Raw genomic sequence first — 21,391 nt, forward strand, 5'->3', positions numbered from 1 at the left:
GGTAAAGCGTGGGCCACTGAAAGTGACACCAAGGTAGACATAGGATGAGACAATCTCCACAGGATCCCCTCTATATGTGAAGCTCAATCTGGATGTGAAGGGGCGAGAGGTATTGAAGACCATTACCTTGGTTTTACCAAGGTTAACAGAGAGGTCCGCTGAGTGCATGTGACATGCGAGGGATTGATCGTAGTAATCACAACCTTAGGCTCACTAAACTTCACTTAATGATGTTTAAGAGAGAGACAACTAGTGTCAATGCAATGCAATGCAGCTAGCTATATTAGATGAATGGGTTACAATGAGGTCTAAATAGATCTCTGATGCTGTCCTAGATGAAGATCCTTCTCGGGATGAGAGGGATAGGTTGAATGTTGATGATGAGGACTGTTCCTTGCTCCAATGCTGAGGTCCACCAGTTGGCTGCAGGCTTCCCTCAATGTAGGAGGAGGAGGATGACTAAATACTGCTGAATATGCTGGTTAGATGACTATATGCTGAGTAAACTGCTTTCCCACTGACTTCCCTTGTCTCCTGGGAAGGAAACGCTGAAGAGAAGCTGAGATGGTCATTTTGAAATGATGCGATGGCTTATATATGGGTGAGTGCTGCTGGTCGGGCAGATAAACTGCTGTCGGCGAGGTATCTGGACTCCACAACCTGCAATGAATGCTCATGGGTGCTGTTGGCTGCTGTAGAGGTGCTGTTGGCTGATCATAACAGCCCCATAAATGCTCGAAATGCCTTTATGTACCGAAGATGGCTAATATACTGATGCTGGTGCTGAAACAGCCCCAAACACATGTTTGCATATGCTGAAAAATGCCAGAATAATGCTTAAATGTCCTGCTTAATGTTTATGGATACTTAATGATGCCATGCCACCTGTACACCTGATGGGTGTGCATGTGACATTCCCCTTTGCTAAACTGTTGTTGGGTGGTATACCTGGCAACCTTTCGACTCCTCTGCTGATCCTTCTCTGATGAAACCACTGCGCCCTTCTGACTTCTTCCGCCAGGACCAAAGGTTTTGACTGTAGGAGTTGAATCCTTTGAGCCAAAGACTTGTCTACTGCGGGAATTGAATGGCAAATGACGCTAAAATTGCCTGGAAATACCTGAGTCACCCCTGACCTATGTGTGGAATCCTTTCACACACTATCTCCGTTGTTCCTGAACCTCTGAACTTCTTGAGGCGATGCTGGAGCAAACTTCCGTCTTCTTATGTGGAAGAGAATCCCCTGCTGTTGCCGGTTGAAGCTCAAAATTCCATTTACTCCTTTGATGATGGATGTCATTCTTCCCCAGAGAACTCATGGGCAAAACATGTAAGTCTTGTAGATGCAAGATTGACTGCCAAGATGACTGCTATGCAAGCCATATACAACCCTATATGCTGTGCAAGAATGCAGATGGATGGGTTACTAATGCATGCCTTAGGGGAAATCCCTAAGGATGGCCTGCAAGATTTTGAGAACTGGATTTAACTGTGCAGAAGCGATTAACATGATGACTGACTGAATGAATGATGGAATGAAAATGATCTAAGGCTGGTTACCTTGTAACGCTCTGATACCAATGTGACATGCGAGGAATTGATCGTAGTAATCACAACCTTAGGCTAACTAAACTTCACTTAATGATGTTTAAGAGATAGACAAATAGTGTCAATGCAATGCAATGCAGCTATATTAGATGAATGGGTTACAATGAGATCTAAATAGATCTTTGATGTTGTCCTAGATAAAGATCCTTCTCGGGATGAGAGGGATAGGTTGAATGCTGATGATGAATGATGGACTAAAAATGATCTAAGGCTGGTTACCTGTAACGCTCTGATACCAATGTGACATGCGAGGGATTGATCGTAGTAATCACAACCTTAGGCTAACTAAACTTCACTTTATGATGTTTAAGAGATAGACAAATAGTGTCAATGCAATGCAATGCAGCTATATTAGATGAATGGGTTACAATGGGATCTAAATAGATCTATGATGCTATCCTAGATGAAGATCCTTCTCGGGATGAGAGGGATAGGTTGAATGCCGATGATGAGGACTGCTCCTTGCTCCAATGCTGAGGTCCACCAATTGGCTGCATGCATAGCCACAGGGGACGGAAGGGACAGACGCTTGGAACGGCGGGACGCCGAGTCGGGACAGAACAGGAACGGGGATGGCAGGGATAGGTTGAATGCTGATGATGAGGACTGCTCCTTGCTCCAATGCTGAGGTCCACCAATTGGCTGCATGCATAGTCACAGGGGACGGAACGGACAGACGCTTGGAACGGCGGGACGCCGAGTCGGGACAGAACAGGAACGGGGACAGCAGGGGACGGTCGGACGTCCCCCTGGAGGCACCCCTCACAAGGGACGGGTACGGGGACGGATGCAAGAGCGGGGACGGCAGGGAGCCGTTGCGCACTGTCCCGACTGTTTTCTTAGTTTATTTCATGTTTATTTTGTCCTTTTTTTTTCTCGACATCCAGAAGACATTGACAGTTGTACATTGATTTGTCGCATAGGTCGAGTTCGGTTTCTAGTAAACGTTAATACAGCTTTCTTTCTTTCTCTCTCTCTCTCTCTCATATCCCCCATCAACCACCCCCACCTCCACCACCAGATCCCCATCCCACCACCTCCACCTTCTTCACAAAGAGCACGGTCCTCAAGGCCATTCGTAGACTACGCATTGGGCGAGCCCAAGATCATGAGGGACTCACTGCCGAGTACATCTTGCATGCCGATGATACCCTGGCGCCCCTACTAGCCTACATGTTCAATAGAGCCCTTTGTGAAGGATTTCCACTCTCTTGGTCCACCAACACCATCATCCCCATCCTCAAAGCCGGAGATCCACTTGATCCTCATAATTACAGGTTGATCATGATTGGCCACACATTGGCCAAACTCTATAGATCATTGCTAGAGGCGGAGCTCAGTTCATTTGCAGAGAGCCAAGGATGCAGAGCCTCAGGACAGGCTGGCTTTCGGAGGAGCTATTCTACCCTTGACCACATCTTCACCCTCTGTGCCATCATCGAGGAGGTTAGAGCATGACATTAGAGAATTTACTGCTGCTTTGTGGATTTCCGCAAAGCTTTTGATACTGTACCCCGAGCCCACCTCCTACACCGTCTACAGGAGATCGGAGTCCCACCTGACATGGTTTGGAGCATCATCGACCTCTATGAGTCCATCACCGGATGAGTGAGAGCCCCAGGGGGTACATCACATGAGATTTCCAGTACTATTGGTGTGAAACAGGGCTGCCCTCTATCACCCACTCTTTTCGGCCTCTACGTTGATGAGATCTTGAGCTTCATTGACCGATTAGGCGGGGCTGGTCCCACATTGGCAGGCATATTGAAATTTGATCCCCATACTACTTTATGCAGATGACATCGTCCTCCTCTCAGAATCAGCCGAGGGGCTTCAAAGATAGTTGGTTGCCTTACATGACTTTTGCACTGTCATGTGCACACCCATCAGGTGTACATGTGGCATGGCATCATTAAGCATCCATAAACATTAAGCAGGACATTTAAGCATTATTCAGGCATTTTTCAGCATATGCAAACATGTGTTTGGGGTTGTTTCAGCACAATCATCAATATATTAGCCATCTTCAGTACATAAAGGCATTTAGAGCATTTATGGGGCTGTTATGATTAGCCGACAGCACCTCTACAGCAGCCGACATCATCCATGAGCATTTATTGCAGGTCGTGGAGTCCAGATACCTGGCCGACAGCAGTTTATCTGCCCGACCAGCAGCACTCACCCATATATAAGCCATCGCATCATTTCAGCATGACCATCTGAGCTTCTCTTCAGCGTTTCCTTCCCAGGAGACAAGGGAAGTCAGTGGGACAGCAGTTTACTCAGCATATAGTCATCTAACCAGCATATTCAGCAGCATTCAGTCATCCTCCTCCTCCTACATTGAGGGAAGCCTGCAGCCATAGTCACAAGGGACGGGGACGGCGGGACGGGGGACGGCCGTAAGTAGGGAACGGGGCGGGGGAGGGAACGGCACTCAAAAAATACTTTAAAAAAAAAAAGTTTTTCTACTCTACGCTTATTCTACTTTGGAAGTACATCAAAATGAGCACAAATTTACACTAAATGGTAAGCTTTTGAGTTATATTAACAAAATACGCCAATCAAAGAGTGAAGGCGTTGACGGTTGACTGTATTAATAATTAAGTAGATACAAAATGAGTCATGACTCAAGAGTCAGGATTAAGCCTTAAGGAGGCAAAATACATGGACAGACTCAAATGAGTCAATGACAAAAAGTGCTAAAGCCTAGAGGCTAGAGGCTAGAGCTAAGTAGTAAGGCCCATGAATCATGATCCATGAATGATCATCCACGTGAAGTGCTCGCCTCATGGTCATGGGTAGCTTGTGCCAAAGGAGCATCAAGCTCATCCTCACTCTCATCCTCACTGGCATGCTGCTTCTGCACCTCATCCTCTTGTTGATCTTCTTGTTGACTCATCTCCCACTCGGTGAAGGGATCTGCCTTCTTGGTCATGCTCTTGCAAAGCATTCGCAAGCTCGCGTTGACGAAGACAAGGTCATTGGTACGCTCTACCCCGAGTCGGTTCCTCTTCCTAGAGGCAATGTGGCTGTAGGTACTCCAAAGTTGCTCCAAGCAAGAGGAGCTTACGGCCTGGCTAAGTATGCGGATGACAAGCTGCTGTAGCTCCGGTCTATCCGAACCAAAGTCCTCCCACCATAGAGCAGCACCAACTTTGGAGTGGCCGATTTGTGCATCACGACAGCCATAGGAGCCATGAAATGACCTGTACATGGAAAGCTGGTCCCTGATCTTGCGCCTAACCGATGCATCAGGCACAAGACGGTCCAAGATGATCCTCCATCCAGTGCTCACCTCCCGATCGCTCTCCTGCTTGTTGCCTTGGAATTCTGGGTCCACCACATAAGCTGCTGCATGCAATGGAGAGTAGTAGGAATTCCACCTTGCTATTCACAAGGCATGGATCTCCTTGTATCTGTCTTCATCAGGTACAAAGTCTTTCAACTTCTCTATCATGCGATCCATGGCCTCGTAGACCTTGCCTATGCATGGTTGCATAGCGTCTACAATCCTCAATAGGTAGACTATGGACCTCACCATAGCATCCGTGGTCTTCACACGCTCCCACCAAGAGGCGTCATCCGCCTGTAACCTACACTCTTGGCCAGTGTTTGTACGGGACTCTTGCATGTCGTCAAACTCGTCGCTAAGGAAAAGCCCCCTCAAAGCACTGCTACAATCCTTCAACCGGCCCAACATAAGGAAGTTGTAGGCAAACCGGGTGTCGGAATATTTGAGGAGAGAGAGAGAGGACCTCTTGTTGAACTCATGCCGAAGTCTTTGGTGGTTGAGGACAAAGGAGACCATGGTGTTGGCCTCCTCAGTGAGCAACTGATCTATGGCAATGCCCCTATGTCCTTGAGGAGGTTGTTTAGGCAACAAGCCATACAAAAGGACACCGTGACATGTCCATACACACCTTGGAGGATAGTTCCCGCCAAGGTAGGATCAAAACGTATGTACGGATCTAATCCGTACCGTACGGGGATCCGTACATACGGATCGATCCGTACGTTTTTTTTGGGGGTTGCGGTGTGCCTGCGTCTTGTGTCTGCATCTTGCGTCTGGACTCTGGAGGCCGTACGACCTCAACCTTCCGGTAAGAGCTAGCCGCCATGCTCTCTCCTCTCTACAGTCGCACTCTCTCTCTCTCTTCGCTACTGTCGCCGCCACCTTCTCCCTGGGCCGCCCCCTGCTCACTGCCGCCTCAGTTCGCCTCTGCCCTCACCGCCCCTGTTCGTTTCGCGCCTCTGTGCGTAGCCGCCCTCTCTGTTCGCCACTGGCGCCCAGTACGGCTGGCAATATAACTCACCCACCCTTGCTCAGGCTCCCAAGGCAGCAACATAACTCTCTCTCTCTCTCTCTCTCAGAGCCTTAGCCCACCATCTGTGGACGACTCACTTGTGACAATGTGATTTGTCTTAAGTAATAAGTATTAAGTTTTAAGTATGATTAACTTATTAAGTATGATTGACGACTTGTGATTCTAATTTCTCACTTTTGAATTAGTAGGTTTGTGACCTTGTTGTGTCTCTATTTCGAAAGTTTTATATGTCAATGTGGACATGGACTAAAATTCTATATAGGTGGCTGAAATTTCTGAGATTTTATGTATTTTTACCAATGGTACGTATTTTTACGTATCTTAAATTTTTTTCCGTACCAAACAACGTACAGTATGTACGGATCCGTACAGTACATAACGTTTGGTACCACCTTGGAACTTCCCGCCGCCCTATTGGAAGGCTCCCCATCTGCAACAAAGCCCACTACATGCTCGGGGCCAATGATCTCCATGGTGGTAGCCCACTCCGCCGCAAGCACATCCGCGCTCTTCTCGGTGCCGGATGCATCATGAGATGAGATGAAGTACATCTCATGAGATGAGATGAAGTACATCTCTCCATGGGAATATGCAACCACGCCATGAATACTCCTCTTGCGGGTGTCACTCCATCCATCCACAATGAGGGAGACTCCGTTCCTCTCCCACTGCCGCTTTGTGTTGTTGGCCGCTTGCTCTACAATGCGCTTCTTCTTCTTGAGCAATGTAGTGCGCAAGCTCTCGGATGAGGGGGGCGTATAGGTTGAGCCATACTCCCCAATCTTAACCATGACCTTGAAGTATTCCGACCTATTCAAGAAAGCAATTTACTAATGAAAAGGGGACTAGGATGATGAAAACATGAATGATAAATTGGCAATGATCGATTGTACTTAGCTAGCCGCTTGAAAGGCAATGTGGTTGTGGAAGAAGAAGCGGGCCACCGCCATATCCACTTCCTCCTTCAACTTGGGGTTCCAATTCTCCCCAAGTGTAGATTGTCGCCGTGGGCCATGTAATGGTTGAGAGGCCGTGGAGATGGAGGGTGCCGGTGTCGTGGATGGAGCAACATTCGGACTGGATGGTGAAGGTGATGGCGTGCATGATCTCGATCAACCACATGACTCCATTGTAGAGGCTTGAGTTCCTCTCCCCTTCGTCGCGGGATCCACGGCCACTCGTGGTGTTCTCCTTGCTGCTTCAACCGCCTCGTTTGATGGCAAGCTTGTCAAGAAGTTCCCGTCTCTTCTCGGGCGTGACATTCGTGCAAAACCTCACCTCATGCCCACTCTCATGCAAGAGGTGGGCTCGCACTTTGTTGGCACCACCCGTTTGCCAGTACGAGAAAAGCTTGCATGCCCATGGCCGAGAACCGTCTCCATGAGCGGATGGAGTGTAGTTAACCTCCTCCAACCATGTCCATCCCGTTGTCCTTCTACGGTAAGCCCCGGCATGTGAGGAGGATGCCATGGTATGCTGGTTGAAGATGGCTTGAGCCTTGAGCCTTGAGCCTTGAGCGATGAGAAAGGGAGAGAGAGAGAAAGAAAGAAAGCTGTATTAACGTCTACTAGAGGCTGAACTCGACCTATGAGACAAATCAATGTACAATTGTCAATGTCTTCTGGATGTCCAGAAAAAAAAGGACAAAATGAACATGAAATAAACTATGAAAGTACTGAGCTAGTGGGGGGGTGTGATGGATGGAGCACTACTACTGGAGGCTCAGTGTGCAACCTATATGCGCAGGGTATACAAAAATGCAATGCAGATCTGTCTAGCTCCAACCAGTACCATAATGGGGGTGTAATATGTGATACATAGGCGATGGCGAGGCAAAAATACCTCGGAGCATGATCTCCGGGTGTGAGTGTAAGTGAGCTAGCCGCTCCTGGATATGGTGCTGATGTCCAGCCCGTATCTCTGTGATCTCCCTCTGATGTAGTCTGGGAGTCTGGTAGCCTGGTGCTCTCGGTCTCCGTCTAGCTCGGAGGTCTGCAACGCGCTGAAGTGTAACCCCCTCCTGTGTCAGGGTAGGCATTGGGATAGATCTCTGGAAGAAATCAGTGAGCTGGAGCTGTCGCCCACCTCTCCCTGTGGTATGAGTCCATATCAATGTCTCTCTGTGGCACTGTCTCTCTAACAAGAACTGGCCAAATCTGCGCTGGTTTGCGGACTCCATGATTTGGCGGAGTGAGGGATGTCCACTGAAGATGGTGGTGTATCTCTCTCTAATGACACTATATGCTCTGTATCTGCATACATAATGTTCCTCACTCTCAACCTCCACCTGGCATAGTCTGCATATCCTCTCTGCTCTGGGGATCCGTGCTGCCCTACCTGCCTCAATCTCAAGCTGGTGTGATGACACTCTGAGCTGACCAATCGCCACTCGGGCAGTGTGAGGCATGTACACATCCATGTATCCAGGTCTCTGTATGAATCCATCCGCTGAGATACGCATAAAGTGATCTCTGTAGTATAGCATCTTCGGCGGTAGAGGCTGACTGGGTGTAATCCAAGTCTCTTGAGTGTATTGCTGCCATAAATCCTGCCCTCTGTTCCTCTCATTGTGAGAGAGCTGGATGTGTGGTGCATGTATATCATACTGGAAAGGTGGCAAGTGATCTATGTCGAGACCATGCTGAGTGAGCCACTGTATCATCTGTGAATACCATGACCTCCTATCTATCTCCACTCTCTGTGAGCTGCATGGACGCCTCAAAAGCATTATGTGAGAGTCGATCTGATGGCATATCTCTGATCCTCTGTATGAAGCAGATCGTCTGGAAGAGGGCCTCTACTAGCATAGGAGGTGCAGGAAACTCCGTCCGGAAAATGTCATGTGGGACGGAGGGTTTGATGCGGAGCATTCGTGAGAGCATGAGAATCTGAGGCCTCTCTATCTGAGATCATGTAGAGGTGGCGAGCTCAGGTGCCCATACTACTGCAGCATACATCAAAGCAGGGGTGACTAGTGTGTCAAACAACCACCCCTTCGTGCGGGGCTCCTGGAAGTGTGCCTGATGACACTGTCTCGCTAGCATGGCCAGAGCTGCGTGTCGCCGTCGCCCCTGAGCACCTCCCGACCGGCGGCGCTACTGCGGCCATCACCACCGCCGCCCTTGAGCACCTCTCGGTCGGTGGGTCTACTGGAGCCACGACTGCTGCCGTCGAGCAGAGCCTCCGCCCGCCGTCGGCCGTCCCTGCTTCGCTGCCCAGAGTCCACGTCCGCCACTGCTTCGCCACCCAGGTCCTTCGTCCGCCGCAGCTCAGCGCCCAGGCCCTCCGTTCGCCCGTTTCGCCTCTTCTCGCCTGCAGTTCGTCTGCCTGCACATCAGTATTGCCCCTCCGCATGCAGGTACTTGTTTTCCAAGGTACTTACATGTTCGAAATTTAAAAAAAAAAAAAAGGGAAAAAAGCTTTGCAGGCACTCTACTCCAGATTCTCGCTAGGAAAATTTGAAAATTGCAGGTGGTTCTTGGACAGGTTGCTTTGCTTGCAATTTGGGGGTTTTCCAAATTGAGGTCAAAATCAGCAAATTGAGCCTCTTTCAGTTGCAAAAATTTGGGGCTTTTGTGAAAATTGGCCAATTGACTGCACATTGAAGCGATTGGAGTGCATAAAAATTGGGGCTTTTCAGATTGGAGCATGTAATTGGGCATTACAGCTGTGATTTGTCGCATATGTATACACATTGTGTGTAATTGGACAATTTGGTGCAGGTTTACACGTGCTTCAGTTTGCAGGCAAACATTTGCACAGGACATTTGGTTGCCTGGCAGCGCACATTGGTGCTTGGTTTGCTTGCAGGTATATTTTGTTGACATGGCTCAAAATGCTACAGATGTATTTGGTGTGCTCACCCAGGAGGACAAGTTGGATGGATCTAACTACTCCCTCTGGAGTTTCATGATCCGTAATTTGCTGGTAGCCAAAGGGCTTTGGGGCATCGTGTGTGGTGATGACATACGCCCACTTACCATCCAGCCACCCACGCCTCAAAGGGTGCTCCAAGAGCTCCTGAAGTAGAACCTGCTCCCACACAAGAGCAGAAGAGATGGGACTCTAGGGATGCACAGGCCATGTCATTGATAGCCCTTTCAGTGAAAAGGACTATTATTTTGCACATTCGTTCTTGCAAGACATCGAAGCTTGCATGGGACACATTGGAAGCAATGTACCAGGTACGCAACGAGGCAAGAGTTGCCTACTTGAAGAGGCAATTGGATCTTCTTTTTATGGATGAGGGTGATTCCATGGCAGATCATCTCACCAAAGTGAAAGATTTGCAGGAACAATTGCTCAACATTGATGAGGTTATCCCAGACAGATAGCAGCTGGTCACCAACACTCTTCATTCTTTACCACCTTCCTACTTGGGCTTTCACACCTCTCTCAACCTCTCTATGAGAGGAGTTGGTGATCCCGTCACCTCTGGTGGGTTTACTCTTGCAGGAAGAGCAAACTTAGCGAGCAACCGTGGTGGAGACAAGGCATTTACAGCCAAGGATAAGGGTAAAGCAAAGAGCTTTAAGCATGGGGGACAACAGTCTAGCAAGGCTGGTCATGGACAGTCCTCTTCTGGTGGTGAAAAGTCTGACAAAGGGGATGCAAACAAGCCCAAAAAGAAGGGCAAATGTCACTACTGCCATAAGCCTGGACACTACATCAGTGAATGTAGGAAGTGGATTGCAAAAGAGAAAAGGAAAGAAGCAGGCAATGCAGTAGCAGACTCTTCTAATGACAAAGCACAGCAATCAGTTAATGTAATTCAGGAGGAGTACACTTTTTTGGTCACATGCACTAGTGACACACCAAGTGCTTCAGACAATGATATGTCTTGCATTGCATCTGCCAGACAGGATGTATCATGGTATTTTGATAGTGGTGCTTCGAGCCACATCACTTCATGCAAAGATGTATTTCAGCGCTTGGTTTATGCTTCAAATGGCCGCACTGTATCATGTGTAGATCATACCACATATCCAGTAAAGGGAATTGGCAATGTCAATGGTGCCAATATATGTATGAAAAATGTATTGTATATGTTCCAGGCATAAAGAAAAATCTGCTCTACATCTCAGCCATAAACGACCAAGGTTTAAAGGTTGAATTTGAAGATGGGAAGTGTTTGGTAAAAGATCCATCAAAGGGTTATGAAATAGTCACTTCTGGAACACGATACAAAGGCTTGTATAAGCTGGACAGCTATGACAAGCGTACTTATGATACAAATACAATGGCTGCTCACACGTGCTATGCATGATGCAGCGCTATGGCATGCTCGTTTTGGGCATGTAAATTTTCGGAGTTCGATGCTTATGCAGAAGCATCATATGGTTGCTAATATGCTGCCTCTTGAGTCTCCACCAAGACATGTATGTGAGGGGTGTATTTTGGGAAAGATGCAACGAAAACCATTCCCCAAAGATGGAGCTGTTAGAGCTGAAAGTAAACTACAGCTCATACATAGTGAGGTCCAATGCAGACACCATCCATAGGGGGGCATCTTTACTTTGTCACATTCATTGATGACTACTCCAGGTTTGCTTGGGTTTACCCTTTGAAAGCGAAAACAGAGGTGTTTGCATTCTTTCGACACTTTGTAGCAATGGCTGAAAATATGTGTGGATGTAAAGTCCAAACACTCCGCTCAGATAGAGGTGTCAAATGCATTCAAGGATTATATGCTTCAAAAGGGCTTCAAACACCAATGTACTGTGCCTTATACACCGCAGCATAATGGTGTAGCTGAGAGGAAAAATAGATCTCTCATGGAGATGGCAAGATGCATGGTGAAAGCACAAAAGTTGCTTCACAATTTTTGGATGGAAGCTATAATGTGTGCAACTCATGTGTTGAACAGGTGTCCAACAAAAGCTTTGAAAACCATAACACCATTTGAGGCTTGGTATAGCCGAAAGCCAACAGTGGATTATATGCGTTCATTTGGGTGTTTGGCATATGCACATGTGCCAGAACAACTCCGAACAAAGCTAGATGACAAAGCAATGAAATGCATTTTTGTGGGCTACAGCAATGAGAGCAAGGGATACCGTCTTTATAATCCAACCACACGAAGGATTTTTGTCAGTAGAGATGTGGTATTTGCTGAAAATTCAGAACAGCCCATGTACAGCTTGTATAAAAGTAATGATTTAGGCATACAGGACATGTTTGATGGACTATTACCCATTGCAATTAGGGGGGATTCAGATCAGACAGCCCCTAGACAAGAAAATCCTCATGTAGAACATGTGGAACAGCCAGCCATTCAGTCCCCTTCTATGGAAGAAGTGGAAGATCTTGTCAGGGAAGAGCAAACAGCCATAGACACAGCCAAGTTAGTGCCAAGATGGTTGCTGAAAACTTTGCAAGAAAGCAAACTTGCAACTCCAATCACAGGTAGAACAAGGGCTAGTTCCAGCCATGCATTGAATATACATCGTGGGGAGTCTGCATTAGCCATGGGTGGTCTCTTTGATATAGAAGAGCCTTCTTCTTACGAAGAAGCATATGAGAATGAGCATTGGGTGCAAGCTATGCAAGCTGAAATCTCTTCTATCATGAAGAACAATACTTGGGATCTTGTGGAATTGCCTAAAGGCAAGCATGTCATTGGAAGAAAGTGGGTTTACAAAGTCAAAAGGAAGTCTGATGGTACTATTGACAGGTACAAAGCAAGACTTGTGGCTAAAGGCTACTCCCAGAAAAAGGGAATAGATTATGAGGAGACTTTTGCTCCTACTTCGAGAATGACCACAATAAGATCAGTGATTGCATTGGCTGCACATAAAGGATGGAAAGTGCATCAATTGGACATCAAAACTGCATTCTTAAATGGGGATTTACAGGAGGAAGTATATGTAAATCAGCCCATTGGTTTTGTAGTTCCTGGTGAGGAACATAAAGTATGTAGATTACACAAAGCATTGTATGGGTTAAAGCAAGCTCCAAGAGCTTGGTATGATAAAATACATGCTCATCTAACTAGCCAAGGTTATGTGAATAGTCCAGCTGAAAGCACTTTGTATGTGAAGAAAACCGGTGCCGATATTCTCATAGTCATCTTGTATGTAGATGACATGCTCATTACAGGTACTAGCAAAGCACAAATTTCAGATTTCAAAGCTGATTTGAAAGCTGAATTTGATATGGCAGATTTGGGGCCTTTACACTACTATCTTGGCATACAGTTTATGCATACAGATGATGGCATTGTTATGCAACAAACTAAGTACATAAAAAGTTTGCTAAAAAGGTTTCACATCGATGAATGTAAGCCCATTTCTACTCCAGTAGAACCAGGTGTACGGCTTACTATGCATGATATTGGAGAGCCTTTTGAGGCCGGCATTTACAGCCAGGCAGTGGGATGTCTCATTTACTTGTGTAACACGAGGCCAGACATATCTTTTGGGGTGTCTTTGTTGAGAAAATTCATGCACACAGCCCAGGCACAAAGCATTGGCAAGCAGTCAAACACATTTTTCGTTATTTTCAAGGTACCCTGGATCTTGGTTTGTTCTATTCCAGGGGGGGCAGCTTGCAGCTTTATGCATACAGTGATTCAGATTGGGCTGGTGATTATGATACCAGGCAATCCACCAGTGGGAATTGTTTTTTTCTTGGCAGTTCATGCATATCTTGGTTGAGTAAAAAGCAACCACTGTTGCCACATCTACTTGTGAGGTTGAGTACAGGGCAGTCTTCACAGCTACAGGAGATTGTGTATGGTTGAGGAGATTATTGGCTGATCTTCGTGAGTGTCAGCAGACACCCACCACCATTCTCACTGATAGCCAGAGTGCTATGGCCGTGGCACGAAATCCAGTATTTCATGCATGTACCAAGCACATTGAGATTCATTATCACTATGTCAGAGCGAGGTTACATGCAGGGGAGATCAGTTTATCTTACTGCCCTACACAGGATAATGTTGCAGATCTATTCAGAAAGGCTTTACCTCGAGAAAAGTTTGAAGCTTTCCGCAAAGCTTTGGGCTTACTCTCATACAGAGAGTGATCTGCTACTTTGTACAGGTTCACACTTCCACTATAGGGGGATTTGTAGGCATATGCTCACTTATGGTAGTGCTATGTGTGAACAGGGCTTAACCAAGGGCACTTTTTTCCATGTGGTTTTTTCCCTTGGATATCAAGTGTGAAAGGATACTCTACATATAATATTTTGTACTTCTATATTATATGGATGTGGCACACATGGAAGGGTTGACTTGCATTTTGTGGCTACCACACTTTTGACTAGTAGTATTAGCTTCCCACTCTCCCTAGTTGCTGCTTCCGGATGCTCCCTATTGATGTATTGTAGGGCTAGATACTTACCTTCAGTCCTTTCTTTTCTTTTCCAGATAGTGTATCAGATGTCATATGGTTGTAACTTTGGTCTCATAGGTCACTTTGGCCTTTTGAAGACGTTAATATAACATTTCATTTCATTTCATTTCTCTCTCTCATTTCTGTGTGAGCTTCTCCATCTTGCACCTAACCCTAATGTGCAGGTTTGTGTGTGTGTGAGTGTGTGAGTCCAACACCAACATAATGGTCTTTAGCAGGTTCCCAGGACTTGGCATACTAAAGTTACAGTTGATAATCCTTTTGAGCAGATTGATGCCTCTTTGTATCGGAAGCGGTTTTGTTCATTGATTTGGTTGTTGAACACCAGATTGGACTTGAGCTTTCTGGTGGGGCTGTTGAGCTCATTTATGCAGATGCCTTTGAAGACTCATTGGGATGTAGGATTGCTGATCTTGCGGTATCTGTTGGGTACGAAGGATCTTGGACTCTTCTATGACATTAGAGGGCGAATGACGGATGGAGTCAGTCTCCAAGGATGGAGTGCCTCAGATTGGGGAGGAGATCTAGACATGAGGAGATCCACATCAGGCTACAGATTTACCCTCTGCTCAGGAGCTGTTTCATGGAGCAGCAAGAGGCAGCCAACTTTTGCCTTGTCGTCTACAGAGGCAAAGTAATGGGCTGCTTGTGGTGCTGCTTGCGGGGTGGTGAGGTTGTAGAGGTTACTTGGTGAGATTGGGTTTCCACTGGCGGAACCCACGGTTATCCAGAGTCACTTTGTTCGTGAGAACTTTTTTGTTGATGACATCTTGCTAGAGTTTTGTTTGACGGAGGACAATGCGGCGGACCTCTTCATGAAGTCTCTACCTCAGGTGATGCTCCGGTACACAGTTGCATCATAGAAACGCGTTTCGTACAGGTTCGAAACGTACGAAACGTTTCGTACCGTACGAAACGCGTTTTTTTTCTTCATGCATATTTTAAAAACCTTAAAAAACGAATCGTTTTGTGAATCGTACGGCGCACTTGGTTCACGTTTCCCAGTGGGGGCCGCCTGTGACTCCGCCGATTTGTGTGCCAGCCTTCCATCACTCGTGTCAGCCCGCCTGCTCCTTGGTGTCCTTGGGCCTTGTGGAGGTCTTCCAAAGGGGTAATGTCGTGTTTTGCTTTATGTTGGTTTTCTCTGCACAACTCACAAAGCAGCACACTTTTTTCTCTTCCATCAATATTTATGGCATATCTTCCACGGTCCACCCTTGCAAGCTCTATTGAGGCCTGACTTCTAAGGCTATCTACCTTGTCTTCCCCTTGCTCTATTGTTGGCCAAGATGACAGTTAAAATCATGAATCATATAATGAGATTAGTTTATGTTCTGTGTCGCACTTGTAGGACCAACAATCTGCATTTATCCCCGCCTTGTAGGATGCCTCAAACAGGTGATTCTCTTTGGAACAATATCAATTTCGAGTCTAGATATGGTGGCTCGGGCTCCGGAAAGTGGAAATGCAATTTGTGCTAATAAGCACCATGGCAGTGTCACCAGGCTGAAGGCACATTTGTCACAAACAAAGGGTTTTGGCATTGGGCCATGTAAGCATGTGCCACAAGAAATCTATGATAGCCTCAAGGCTTGGAAGGCCATGCAGCTAGGTATCCCCCTTGAGGATATCCCCAATCTGGGAGAGCCTGAAGCACGTCAAAGTGTCTCCAAGAGGACTCGCAGTATCAGAGAGGAAGATACGAGTGGTGAGGTTGCAGGTGGTTCTAGCTCGGCACCTCGAGCAAAAGAACTAGTCTTCCAGTGTTCAAGAAAGGACATGTACAGGCAGGGATGCAAAAGGCTGCCATGAAAGAGGCAACGAGGGAGTTGATGAAGTTGTTTATTCAATGTGGATTATCCTTCCACATTGTCAGGACTCCTCGATGGAAGAAGGCAATGAGAGCTATCTCCCGCATTGGGTGTGAGTGGGATGGCCCCTCCTACGAGACATTGCGCACTACTGAGCTTCGCAAGGAGCAACTGGCTATGGAGATGGCGATGGAGCCTCTCAAGGCCACTTGGGCAAAGTATGGTTGTACTTTGCTTTGTGATGGATGGACAGATGTGTGGAAGAGAAATGTGTACAACATTCTTGTGTCCTCCTGCAAAGGCACAATGTTCATTCGTGCCATAGATGCATCGGTGCCAGGGATAGTGGTTACAGGGGAGTTCATTATGTCTCACATGCGCCAGGCAATCAATGAAATTGGGCCTGATAACATTGTGGAGGTGATCACGGACAATGGGTCCAATTGTGTATCCATGGGCAGGATGTTAGAGGAGGAGTTCCCCAAGATTGTGTGGACACCTTGTGCAGCACACAGCCTTGACTTGATGATTGAGGATGTGGGGAAGCTTGATTGGGTGAGCCATGTATTTTCAGCTGCATCTACCATGGTGAACTTTGTCACAAAGAGGCCAAAGGTTTTGAGCATGTACAGGGCCAATAGTGATCTTGAGCTTCTAAAGCCCTCCAAAACTCGGTTTGCATATATGTTAATTGTGGTGGAGAGACTAGTGAGAGTGCGACATGGCTTATTACGCACTATTGTGTGTCGTGAATGGACAGCATGGGAGGACAAGGATGAGCCCAAGTCTATAGCATTCTCTCGTATGGTCATGAGAGATACTTGGTGGCAGGATGCAGAGGGACTTGTGAAGGCACTTCAGCCCATGTATAGTGTCCTTCGGCTCACAGACATGGAGGGGAGTACCATTGGGCTGCTTTATGAGTTCATGGACAGAATTGGTGAAGCTCTCAATGATTTCACTACCTTGTCGCGTGACAGGTGCTCACCCTTGGGCTTTAACTTTAGTCTTTGAGTCTTTCTCTTGAGTCTTCCTATAAGTTATTTTATAAATCTTGATCTCTTATGTATGTCACATGTTACATGTAGAGTTCAAGATATTAAGGAGATCTGGAATCGGCGTTGGGATTGGTTTCATAGGCTAATCCATGCTGTTGCTCACATTTTGCATCCCCTTTGGAGGAATGAGGAGCAATACCTCAATGAGGAGCTAGAGTCAGGATGGATCGAGTACATTACAAAGTGGTGGGAGTGGGAGGTGATATACAGCTTATGAGAAAGCTCGAGGATGAGCTTGTCATTTACCGCAACGGTAGCCATATGTTTGGGCGAGCTACTGCATTGCTCAGGGAGACACAGTTGGAGCCATTGTCTTGGTGGGAGAAATACGGTATTGGGACACCCAACTTGGTAAGGTTTCTTGATTCTTGAATCTTGTATCTTTGTCTCCTGAGTCCTATTCTTTCAAAATCTACATTCAAATGCTACTCTCTTTTTGACTCTAACTTAACATTCTTTTTTGTACAATGTAGAGACGGATTGCATTGAGAGTTCTCTCCCAGGATTGCAGTTCAGGGCCTTGTGAGAGAAATTGGAGTACATGGGCTTTTTTTCACACGAAAAAGAGAAATAGACTCTCCTTAGCACAATTGGAGAGGCTTGTCTTTTGTCATTGCAATCGTCGATTGCTAGAACAAAAGGGTCATCCCATTGAGCCTCGCCAAGTGAATCCAAATAAGATTGATATCATGAAGTGCAAGGAGATTCCCGACATTCCTCAAGAGGAGAGAGACATCTATTCTATGCTCTATGAGGAGATAATGGCTCCGGCTCGCACTACACGATCTTCTCGAGAGGCTAGTACTAGTGGGCACCTGCACCTCTAGAGGATGAGGCATTTGAGGACTCGGCTACCGGCAGTGACCTTGAGAGTGAGGCTGAGAGGCAGAAGATGCAGATGAGGATGAGCATGAGGATGCAGATAGTAGCTAGCAGCTGCCAGTATCATTTTATTTAGACATGTTATTTAGTTTGAACTTTGGACATGTTATTTATTTTGATCTTGGATTTTGAGTCATGACTCATGAGTCATCACCCACGTGGTGATCCTTTTGATTTCTGTTTAGTCATTAGTGATCACCCACGTGATTTGTGATATCATCATATCTTACATGTATTTTGTTTTTATTGAAATGAATTCAATGTGGTCTCTTATAAGTTATGTCAACAGTTTTTTCTTTTGTATAGTCCACATCCGGGAGCTGAGAGGGAGTGTTAGCAGTCATCTCTTGTCTGTGCCATAGTACTCACTGAGGGCTTCTGTTGTGGGTGTGCTCGCCCAAGAGTTCTCTCCATTTTTCCCCAGTTTTCCGTGGTTTTTTCCCTGTTTTTTTATGGTCGTGGGGCAGTAGTGTGCTCTGGCTGACTGATTTATGTCCTGGCCGATTGGCTTATGCAGGCCGACTGGCTATTTTTTCTGGTCGTGGACATGCAGTCTGCTGTCGGCTGCCTTTAGGCTGGCCGACCATCATAGGTGGGTGGTATAAATACCACCCATGGTCCCCCACACATTTTGTACCAGATCTTGTGTATAGAGCAGAGTTTATACAGCTTCTCTCTCCCTCTCTCTCTGCATTTTGTTCTCTACAGCAGTTCTCTTATTTCCGCTGTGCATTCTGACAGCTTCATGGCAGCCTGCCTCCACGTTGGAAGGTTATGAGCTGCATTTGGTAGGACAAATGGTGCATAAAAGCAGTGAATATGCTTGCTGGAATTTTCTGGATTCACTGTTTTGGAAGCTTTATTCATGTTGGAATTGGATGAACAAGAGTTGATAGCTTCATGTGGGCCATGTTCCACACTGGGCCACTTGTTATGGGCTGTTTTGAGAGTACTACATGCAGTTTACAGCCATATGGAGATGGTATGCTCTCGTGAATGGTGTTGCACATGGCTAGCCATCCATACATCCATAGGTGAGTTGATGATTCATCGATCATATGGTTTCGAGGATGAAACCTATTCGGTGGGGATGGTTTGTAATGTGGTTGAGGACTACGGGGTCACTATGGGTCGACGGTTATGAGCTCATATGGTTGGGCTAGGCTCATAGGTTTAGGCATGGGCACTAGTAAGTGTGTGTGAGACGAGCAGCCACTATGTAAGCGAACTTGTAAGCCCTAAAAAGAAATGAACTTTTGGATAAGCATTTTACTAATCATCTTATAATCATCTTACTGTTCAATGCAAGCTTTCATGGTGATGATTCCCTTCACGAGTCTTCATGTGTATACTCCAAGTTAATGAGTGTAATCCCCTCTTTCATCATTTGAAAATAGTTCCAAGCGTGCAGGTATGCCATGCAATGCACAAAATGTATTGAAAATCTCCCTTTCATTTAGCTTGTAGCTGGCAATCATTCTGGGTGTAGATATTACGTCCCTATGTCAACAACTGGAATACCGTACTGTGAATTTGAATCTGACAACGGACCACAGTACCCAACCTACCAGATCCAGCATATTGACCCTTAGTGTAGACATGAGTCCCCTACCATGAGGTGCTAGTCCACATGACCTTTGGCGTAGATGCAAGTCTCCTACCATGAGGTGTCATGTCCACACTATGGAGCCCGTCCAAAGGTTGGTTGTGTAGAGAATGCCCTAATAGGGACACTGCTTCACCATGAGTAAACCATTGGGCCATGCTTTGTAGTCAACCAAAGAAAAAGGGTGACCCTTTAGGGGGCAGAAGCTACCCCAGAGTTGTCACGCTTTCTCTCTAGTTGATCTAACACACGAGGTTTAGCAATAAACCTCAGTGAACTACAAACTCGCCTCAAGTTCACCCCTCGTGCTTGCAGAAAGACTCCACTATCATTGGCAAACTCTCAGTCAAGTAGCTTCTGGAGGCTTCTTATGGGGAGCCTCGATTCATTTGCTGCCAGATAATTGTCCAGGTCTTTCACCACAAAAACAAGAAGAGATATGGGGCAACTGGGCAGCCTGGCGGATAGAGCAAGAGAGAGAAATGCTCCCTTCTTTCACCATGAATTCTCTTGGAGATCAGTACCAAGAGGGATGCTTTACTGTATTTGACAAAATCAACTCCAAATATAAGCTAGGAGTGCACAGATATATATATTTGGAAGTTTCAACTTTCCGGTGCAAAATGGAAAATGTAGGTCTCTCACCACAAACAAGAAGAGATATGGGGCAACTGGGCAACCTGGCGGATAGAGCAAGAGAGAGAGAAACGTTCCCTTCTTTCACCATGAATTCTCTAGGAGATCAGTATCAAGAGGGATGTTTCACTGTATTTGACAAAATCAACTCCAAATATAAACTAGGAGTGCACAGAATAAAATCTTTTTTTTTCCCGAAGTTTCAACTTTCTGGGTGCAAAATGGAAAATGTAGGTCTAATGTAGGTCTTTCTCCACAAACAAGAAGAGATATGGGGAAACTGGGGGGCCGGGCAGATAGAGCAAGAGACTTCTTTCACCATGAATTCTCTAGGAGATCAGTCCCTAGAGGGATGTTTCACTGCATTTGACAAAATCAACACCAAATATAACCTCGGAATGTACAGATAAAATTTTTTCCCCCGAAGTTTCAACTTTCTGGGTACAAAGTGGAAAATGTAGGTCTATACTGAAGGGTATTGCTTTATTGTCTTGTGAGCAGAGGATTCTGCAGTGAAGGTGTGGGTCTATGCTGAAGAGTATTGCCTTGTTGTCTTTTGAGCAGAGGATTCTGCAGTGAAGGTGAACAATAATACAAGACCTGCAAGTGGTTCTACGTCAAATGGCGCTGCCAGTAGCATGGGTACAGCTAACAGAATGGCGCTGGCTTCCAGGAATGGGGCAGTAAATAATGTCAATGGGACAAGAGTAAATGCAATCTCAAAGCTGCCACGCTCACAACAATTGCAGTCTCCTTTAGAAGCTCTTGCATGGGATGACAATGTTAAGGTCTTACCTTCTGATGAGTCTTTTAGCTGGTCCAAAGAAAATTACAGCAATCTACAGAGGACGATTGATGTCTGGAGCTTTGTTCTGTCATTGAGAGCTCGTATATATCTTGATGGTGCCAAATGGACCTTTGTTGGCGGTTTTTCTGAAGAAAAGCAGGTGTGTATCACTTGTCTTTTGTTGTGGGTTATATACAATATATATAGTGGTTGGGGCTTGAATCCATGGAGCGTGGTGCAATAGCCACCTGGCAAGGGCCCACCGACAGATTCATTAAATCCAAAGCTTCTGATCAATGGATTGAAGTTACGAACGAG

At 46.2% G+C, this 21,391-nt stretch overlaps 2 protein-coding genes across 3 annotated transcripts in view; both read left to right on the top strand.

The window, feature by feature from the left end:
• LOC147620815 (Protein kinase superfamily protein) overlaps positions 1 to 21,391 on the top strand; it is a 131,317-nt gene that overhangs the window by 34,732 nt on the left and 75,194 nt on the right. For both annotated transcript variants that reach the window (XM_086825091.1, XM_086825092.1), the window contains exon 2: positions 20,851 to 21,233. In XM_086825091.1, coding sequence (XP_086681217.1) covers positions 20,851 to 21,233 — 383 coding nt within the window. The remainder of the gene's footprint in view (positions 1 to 20,850; positions 21,234 to 21,391) is intronic.
• Positions 15,994 to 17,685, top strand: LOC147620816 (uncharacterized). The gene is made up of 2 exons (XM_086825093.1): positions 15,994 to 17,084; positions 17,193 to 17,685. The coding sequence occupies exons 1-2, from the start codon at positions 16,087 to 16,089 to the stop codon at positions 17,377 to 17,379; spliced, it is 1,185 nt and encodes a 394-aa protein (XP_086681219.1). The 5' UTR covers positions 15,994 to 16,086; the 3' UTR covers positions 17,380 to 17,685.

The sequence above is a fragment of the Cibotium barometz genome, chromosome 31 (genome assembly GCF_041138505.1).
Source record: "Cibotium barometz isolate CiBa-2024 chromosome 31, ASM4113850v1, whole genome shotgun sequence".
NCBI lineage: Eukaryota > Viridiplantae > Streptophyta > Polypodiopsida > Cyatheales > Cibotiaceae > Cibotium > Cibotium barometz.

What these genes read in the sequence shown, in the direction of transcription:
- LOC147620816 (XM_086825093.1), top strand. Translation starts at nt 16,087, where the DNA reads ATGCAAAAGGCTGCCATGAAAGAGGCAACGAGGGAGTTGATGAAGTTG. An exon ending in ACTACCTTGTCGCGTGACAG is followed by an intron (nt 17,085 to 17,192) that starts GTGCTCACCCTT and finishes TGTTACATGTAG; the next exon opens with AGTTCAAGATATTAAGGAGA.